The sequence below is a fragment of the Mizuhopecten yessoensis genome, unplaced genomic scaffold, assembly GCF_002113885.1.
Source record: "Mizuhopecten yessoensis strain PY_sf001 unplaced genomic scaffold, ASM211388v2 scaffold8937, whole genome shotgun sequence".
NCBI classification, from domain to species: domain Eukaryota; kingdom Metazoa; phylum Mollusca; class Bivalvia; order Pectinida; family Pectinidae; genus Mizuhopecten; species Mizuhopecten yessoensis.
In genome coordinates, this window is record NW_018407797.1 from 1,010,862 (window position 1) to 1,018,612 (window position 7,751).

At 37.8% G+C, this 7,751-nt stretch overlaps 1 protein-coding gene across 5 annotated transcripts in view; it reads right to left on the bottom strand.

The window, feature by feature from the left end:
• Window positions 1–7,514, bottom strand: part of LOC110456883 (cyclin-dependent kinase 8-like) — a 23,795-nt gene extending 16,281 nt beyond the window's left edge. For 4 of the 5 annotated variants that reach the window (XM_021507918.1, XM_021507915.1, XM_021507917.1 and 1 more), the window contains exons 1-5: window positions 7,305–7,513; window positions 6,888–6,963; window positions 2,541–2,651; window positions 1,728–1,868; window positions 198–387 (exon numbers count right to left, since the gene is read on the bottom strand). In XM_021507918.1, coding sequence (XP_021363593.1) covers window positions 198–387; window positions 1,728–1,868; window positions 2,541–2,651; window positions 6,888–6,963; window positions 7,305–7,444 — 658 coding nt within the window. In that variant the 5' untranslated portion in view covers window positions 7,445–7,513. Of the gene's footprint in view, window positions 1–197; window positions 388–1,727; window positions 1,869–2,540; window positions 2,652–6,887; window positions 6,964–7,304 lie in introns of all 5 variants that reach the window. The other variant, XM_021507913.1, reaches the window with a different exon arrangement.
• Between the last annotated feature and the right edge of the window lie 237 nt (window positions 7,515–7,751).

The following is a 7,751-nucleotide window of genomic DNA, read 5'->3' on the forward strand; positions in this document are numbered from 1 at the left end:
GGGGGGGGGGGGGGGGGGGGGGAATGAAAATACATTTTTATTAATATCGCAAAATTTTCTGGATCAGACTGATAAATTCAACACTATATTATACTTTTTAAATTTAGCAGACCAAAAATAGTATGGCTTACAATAAAACAGAGCATAGAAAATTAGTGATAGACATATAGTTGGATCAAAGACCTGCATAACCTTACCAATAGCTTTTGTATAATGTCTAGCACCAAGGAGAAGCTCTGGGGCTCTGTACCAGAAGGTCACCACCACTGGGTCAAGGTCAGCGAGTGGCTTCAAAGGAGAGTTGAACAACCTGGCGAATCCCATGTCAGCAATCTTCACCCTCCCTCGCTCCAAACCCTCACCCATCACAAGGATGTTTGCAGGTTTCTGAAATTTTATTTTGTATATTTAAACTATTTAATTCAGATTCAAGTGTAAAATGAGAGAGATCTGAGCAATAATATTTCAATGTTATGATTTTGAGTCCGGTGAAGAGGATCTTTATAGGTCCTGTATCGGTAAATAATCAATAAGGAATAACCAGGATTATTTTTGCCATAAACAGGAAAAAAATGTGCACTTTGCATAAAACTGTAAAGTGGTTTATGCACAAAAATGCATACAGCTTTTTAGGTATGTGCATGTACTGTATGAGTTTCCCCAAGAATATTCTGGTTATCCCTTATGATTACATTTAAACAGTCAGAAAACATTTTTGAATTCATAATTTGTGAATAATTTTGCACAAAACACAACATTGCACAGTAATTTCATCACCAAGCGTTACAAATACAGCCCCAAATAAATACAGCACCAAATACAGCACCAAACATGGCAGTATATGACGTCATCACTTTTTGTGCTGTCTGTTTTTTAGGTTACACAATATAACCTGAAAAAGTCTACTATGGTGGGAATAGCCAAAGCTAAATTATTGAAATGTATCTCCAAGTTTACATAAACAAATACATGTCTTTTTTGTGAAGAACATGACATTGGGCTAGAAATATCAAGAAGGTACCGGTAAACTATATATCCAGCCTACACAAATGAATGATGTTACTCAAGTTTTAGCTTCTGAAACAATATTGATGCAGCGGAGTAGAATATATTAATCTAGCAAAGTATTTTGAATAAGTTACATTTCAAATGAGGTGCAAATATTGGGAGTCACAGGTCCTTGCATAGTGCCCGGAAAAATGGGATATAAATAGCAGCAAACACAAGTCCGTGTGTCTAATGTAACTACATGTAGTAATAAGTGAGATGCAAACAGTGACAATCACAGGTCCCATATACGGGTAGACCCAGTAAGTGAGGTTTAAACAATGATAATCACATGTCCCTGTGTAGAATCCAATAACTGGAATGTAAATAGCAACAATCACAGATCCCTGTGTATAGGATCCAGTGAGGTTTAAATAATGATAATCACATGTCCATGTGTAGAATCCAATAATTGGAATGTAAATAGCAACAATCACAGATCCCTGTGTAGGACCCAGTATTGAGTAAGTGAGGTTTAAATAATGATAATCACATGTCCCCGAGTAGAATCCAATAATTGGAATGTAAATAGCAACAATCACAGATCCCTGTGTAGGACCCAGTATTGAGTAAGTGAGGTTTAAATAATGATAATCACATAACCCTGTGTAGAATCCAACAATCACTGATCCCTGTGTAGGACCCAGCGAGTGAGATGTAAATGTGATTTTTCAACTCACCAGATCTCTGTGCAGTACCCAGTTAGCATGTAAATAATGGATTCCGTCGAGAATCTGGAACAAAAGGGACTTCACCATGTTCCTCGGTACATCCACTGGCTTCTTGTTAGCCTTGGCTGACCGGTGAAACTTTATAATATGCTGAAATCAAAGAAGTTACATTGAATTTCTTGATTAATGTCAGAGACAGGAAAACAGTGATCAGATTAATGAAAGTCTATCACTTCTTAAGATGAAACAGATAAATAATGCCCCACTTTTGTCTTTATCCAACATTGAAGATAGCATGAGCTTTGTTTGGACATTAACATCCACAAGTTTACATGTGAGTGGATATGTTAGTCCGCACAAAAACGGGTGCGACATAAAGGTGATATTGGATAGAGACCTGGCACGTGGTATTACTTTTATTACATACCTAAGTATTCTTTGCATTTCATTTTCTGCAAAACTTTTCACATTGTTACCCCATATTAATACTCAAAATGCTTTCTGAAGGAAAAAACGAGACTGAAAAACAATGAAGGAAAACAGTATATCACGGAAAGAATAATGCTATTCAGCATTAATTATCAATGCTTCGAGATTTGGCATGGGCCTGTGGATTTGGAATTGGAAAAGTATTCATGACTTCTGTTTCTGTGACAGTCAATCACAATGCAATTGCTTCCAGTCTCAAAGATTCATATCATTCTTGCAGAACTGCAGGATAACTGAACGACTCGATAGTGAAGCAAACATAAAACAACTCTAACAAACAAGCTTTCGGTGAACATCTTGTGAAAATGTAGACAACTGATGAAACTGACTTACCCACAGATCATGTTCAGCGTAGTCAAACAGTAGCCATACTTTCCTGTCCAGGTGAGAGAGGAAGACCTTCTGCAGACTGATCACATTTGGGTGTCGCAATTCTCGCAGGAGCTTACGAAAAACAAAAAGACAGATTATATTCAAGCAATGAATGTTTTAGCAAATGTTGTTATGGTCCTAAAACACAGTAACACACATTGTTATTGATGACAAAACAGATAAAGCCTAGTAGGGCTTTATAAAAGTTTGTCAGCAATAGAAATGTGTGTTATAGGACCATAACAATATTTGCTAAAATATATTCATATCTTATATTTACATTTTGACAGAGTAGCTATGCTTTATTTAGTTATTTCGAAAAAAAAATGAACAGCAAATTAAGTGTTGACAAAAATACAATTGTTGATGTTGCAATAGAAATTGATGATATGTCACATTAGCCAATGTTGTTATAGTCTCATAACAACATTTGCCTTCTCAATGCATTGCAATGGCAGGATGCAAAGCAAATGTAAATATTGGGATACCAATTTGACTGTATTTATGTACAGTTTACATACAAGAAAATTAAATTAACAACACAAAAAAGGCAATACATGGAATTTAACTCTCACATAGCTGTCAACCCTCCCTCATTTTGACCAAAATTTACCAATCTTCTTCTAATAACCTGCAGAACACCTCTAGTGCATTGTCGCAGATGTGGCACATACCAGAGGAAACATGCCTCAGTTAAAACCATTATAAACCCTGCAGGTTATATATATCTCCAGCACACACACAGGCATACACACATAAGGAGATATTAGCCAGGTGGCATAGGACTAGTAGTTAGCGCCTGATAAGGCAGCACCTGAGAATTCCTCAATATTGTATTGATTAATATATATGCTTATTGTATTGACTGTATAAAATTGTATATCTATGTACTGTAAAGCGCGTTAGAGTGGCTTATGTTAGCTAGATAGGGCGCTATATCAAATGTTGTATATTTTATTTTATTTATATATATACAGTTGAAATGGTTTCTCACAGTGTCACAGTGTGCTGCAGTCTCTCCTTAAACACCTCTACTAAGATGACTTGGATTGGTAAGTCATTCCACAAGCAAATGCAAGAGGGGAAGGTGGACTGCTGGTGGCTTTGTAACCTGGAGAATGGCAGAGGGGAAGTGAAGGCTGTGTCCTCTTGTTGTAATAGTTAGCCCTCTTGTGATGAGATGTGGTTGTGGTGGTATTGTCACTAACTCATTGATGATACGGTAGAACATGATGACCTTTGCCCGCTTTCTCCATTCTTCTAAGGCGGTCCATTGGAGTTTGCTCGACATTGATGTGATGCTGCTGGTTGTTCTGTAGTCTCCAATGACCAAGTGTGCTGCCCTTCTCTGCACCATCTCAATATCTCTGATGTCCTTTTGTGAATTTGGATCCCATACAACGCTCGCATATTCCACGATAGGCCTGGCCAGTGTTCTGTAGTACTGCTCTTTGATCTTAGGTGGACAGGTGCTGATGTTCCTTCTCAAGAATACATTGATGATGTTGGCCTTCTTTGAAAGTGTTCCTATGTGATTGGACCAGCTGTGGTTGTCACTGATGTTTACTCCAAGGTACTTCTCTATCTTAACTCTGGCAAGTGGGGTCCCATGGATGCTGTAGGTAGTATCTAGTAGCTGCCTTCTGTTGGTGACCCGTCGTAATTCACATTTGTCCGGATTTAATTGCATCAGTCATTTTTTCTCCCACTGCTGCAGGTTGTCAAGGTCATTCTGAAGGATCCTAGAGTCATCATGTGTACGTACCTTCCTTTAGAGGAGACAATCATCTGCAAACAGCCTGGCTGTTGATGTTACACTCTCAGACAGGTCATTGCTGTAGATGAGAAAGAGCAGAGGTCCCATGACTGTTCCCTGTGGGACTCCAGATGTTACGTTTGAACTCTCTGATCTTTTCCCATCCACCGCCACCTCTTGTTTTCGGTGTTGCAGGAAGCTGGCAACTCATGATCATTGTAGTGAGTTAGCTCTTATCCCATAGTAGTCACACTTTCTCAAGAGCCTCTAATGAGGGACCTTGTCAAAGGCTTTAAGAAGTCGAGGAGTACAAAGTCAATCTGTTCTCTGGTGTTAAGACCATTTGCTTAGTCCTACAATGAGATGATAAGTTGTAATGATAATTAATATAATGTGATCATATTTTTCGGAATCCATGTTGGAAGGATGATACGGTAATATGCTCCGACTTTCGAGATGACCAATGATGTTACTGTGAAGTATAAGCTTCATGATCTTGCATGTGATGGAGGTGAGGGATACCTGACGATAGTTGGAGGCCTTCCCTCAATCTCCGTCCTTGAAGAGAGGTGTGACCACAGCTTCTTCCCACCTCTCTGGTATCCGTCCTTGTTATAATGATGCCTTGTATATCAATGTTAGGACCGGTGTAACCTCCTCTGCTATTTCCTTTGGGAGCTGTCCTGGGATAGCAATAGGGCTGCAACGATATACCGTATTGTGTCATATCATGATACTTTCTTGTGTATCATATTGAATTGTTTTGTTTGCCTGTATCATGATACACTAATACATGTAGTACTTAAATTATCAATTAATTTTTAATCAAACTCCTAAAAAAAAGTTTAATTATATTCTTGTAATCCTTCAGTAAAGATGTGGTCCACTATGCAGTCATACCCAAAAGTACTAGAAATTATACAAAAATATATTTCCATAGTATATACTTATTTGAAGTCTATGAGTTTATACTTATTTGAAGTCTATGACAAAATCCTGCACTCCATCATTATGAAGTTGACCTTTTAGCAGATATTTGTATCATATCGTGATTCATATCGTGAGGAATGCGTATGGTTGCAGCCATCTAGATAGCATCAGGGCCAGTGGCTTTGTGGATGTTGATATTCTTCAGCAACTTCATCACTCCAGGAGGATGAATGACAATATCTGGCAGATCTGGGTAGGGGCTAACAACTTTATTGGGTACAGAAATAAATTCCTCCTTTGTATAGACTGATCTAAACTGTTGGTTGAAGTTGTTAGCCTTGCTGGTACCATTGCTATATAGTATTCCCTCCTACCCTATTGGTGAGAACCCAGTGTTTCCTGATCTTTTGCTTTTGATGCATCCCCAGAATGTCTTCGGGTTGGTGGTATGGTCTCCATCAAGCATGTTTGAGATGTATCCATTGTAGGCATTTCAGCATGAAGTCTGAGTGACCTGAAATTTGTCCCAGTCCCGCTTCTTTCCTGTGTCCTTAGCCTTCTTACAGCTTACCTTCTTCCTCCTGTAGAGTTACTTGATGTCCCGAATTATCCAGACCTGGCTATACCGTTGGGAGGTCAGCTTGGATGGTACAAGGTCCGACATGGGACTATTGCATCTGGCTGTAAAGATATTCCACGGCGTGTTGATATCAATGGCAATGGTCTGTCAGTTGGTGAAGTCTGAGGCAAATATCTCCATATTGGTATACAAGCTGTTAAAGTCAACATTTTTCCACAAGAAGATCTTTCATCCTGAGGGCCTGCTAAACTTTGCCTTGACACTGGCCTCAATGTATGCGATGGTGTCGTGATCACTTATGCCTGGTATTGGTGTGAATCGATTGATTAAGACAGGTCTGTTGGTAAAGGTTTCTAGAATATTATGCACTCTAGAAGAAAAGTTAATAATCTGGCTAAGGCCGGGCGCCTGTATCAAACTGGCTGTTCATGAAACTTTCATTTATTTCCTTCAGGTATCTGTTTCCACTAATGGTGTCCGTTTCCCAGTTTATATCTGGTAAATTGGCATCACCGACTAACCAAATTGTGGATTTCGTGTCGCTGTTCACAGACCTATAATAACTCTATTGACCTATCTGAAATAGGTCTTTTGAGGTATTTTCATGTGATATTATTTTTTAAGGAAAACGAAACAAAGTCGCTATTAAAAGAAGATTGTATCATTAGGTTGATAGCTAAAGACATAAAATATAAGTATTCTTTTTAAATGAAAAGAAATCGGAAATTGAACATTTATGAAAAATGAAAATAAACATCTAACTATATGCTTTTTGTATTCAACATTACCATAAACCTTATTGTTTATGCGACTTTGCTTTGATTTAATGAAAATTGAAATCTGAGAAAATATAGCTCAATACAGCTATAACGTATAGGTGAATATAGCTATCATAGGTCTTTATAGCTCAATCGGCAGAGTGTACTGGACCTGAAGTATGGGGCTTGTAGCATATCAGTTGAGCTTAACACAAATGTATGGATAAATTTGTTATGAATTATTACAGTAAGCCATGAACTGAAAAGTATTTGTAACTACTCACTGCTATTTCTCTGCATGCTGACATGGATATTCCAGTCCCTTCAATCTGTTTAAGTGCATACTCTCGTCCATCATTGCTGTTGTACAAGTAAAGAATATCCATATTATATGTGAAACAGTTCATGGATTTTAATTGGTACTAAGGAAGTTTGATAAAAATGTGTTAGAGGCCCTGAAAGTGAAATAATTTTATGCTTCAATTTTTGTTCTGTCAAACCTTCATTATCAGATTATTACGGGTTTTATCATCAGATCTTTATCCCAATAATGTTAAAGATTTAAAACGGCGATACAGCTCGACAGGCGTCATAAGTTCATAATACATGTATTTAATATTTACCAAGAAAATAATTAACAGAAAATCCTGTTCACCACCCTGGCTCGCCAGATACATACTTATATAAACAACTGTACTTACTTAACTACGCTTTTGTCTTTCCTTTTCGCCTTGTAGACATGACCATATGTACCTCGACCAACTTTGCAACCTTCAAACTCAAATAAATCTTCTACTTTAGCTCTTTCCTGTGCCGTTTTTAGCTTGTATTCGTAGTCCATTTTTTTTCTCTTCGCTTCATTCTTTGTTAACCAATACCAATGGACGCTTAACTTTCTGGCCTATCCAAATCAAACGCACAGATGACGAGGGAATATGGCTTTCTGTAAACGCAAAACCATATTTCGGATTTCAAAATCCGATTGTGGAGGGAAATCTATAAAGTTATAAAATAATAAGGAATAAAATATTTTAAAAATAACGTACTAAATTTCTTCCCGTAGATTAAAATTTCTTCCGGCATCCGACTTGGCGGTGACGGAAAATTACAATAAAACAATGTAAATGGGGGTGCAGGTGAGGTTCGAG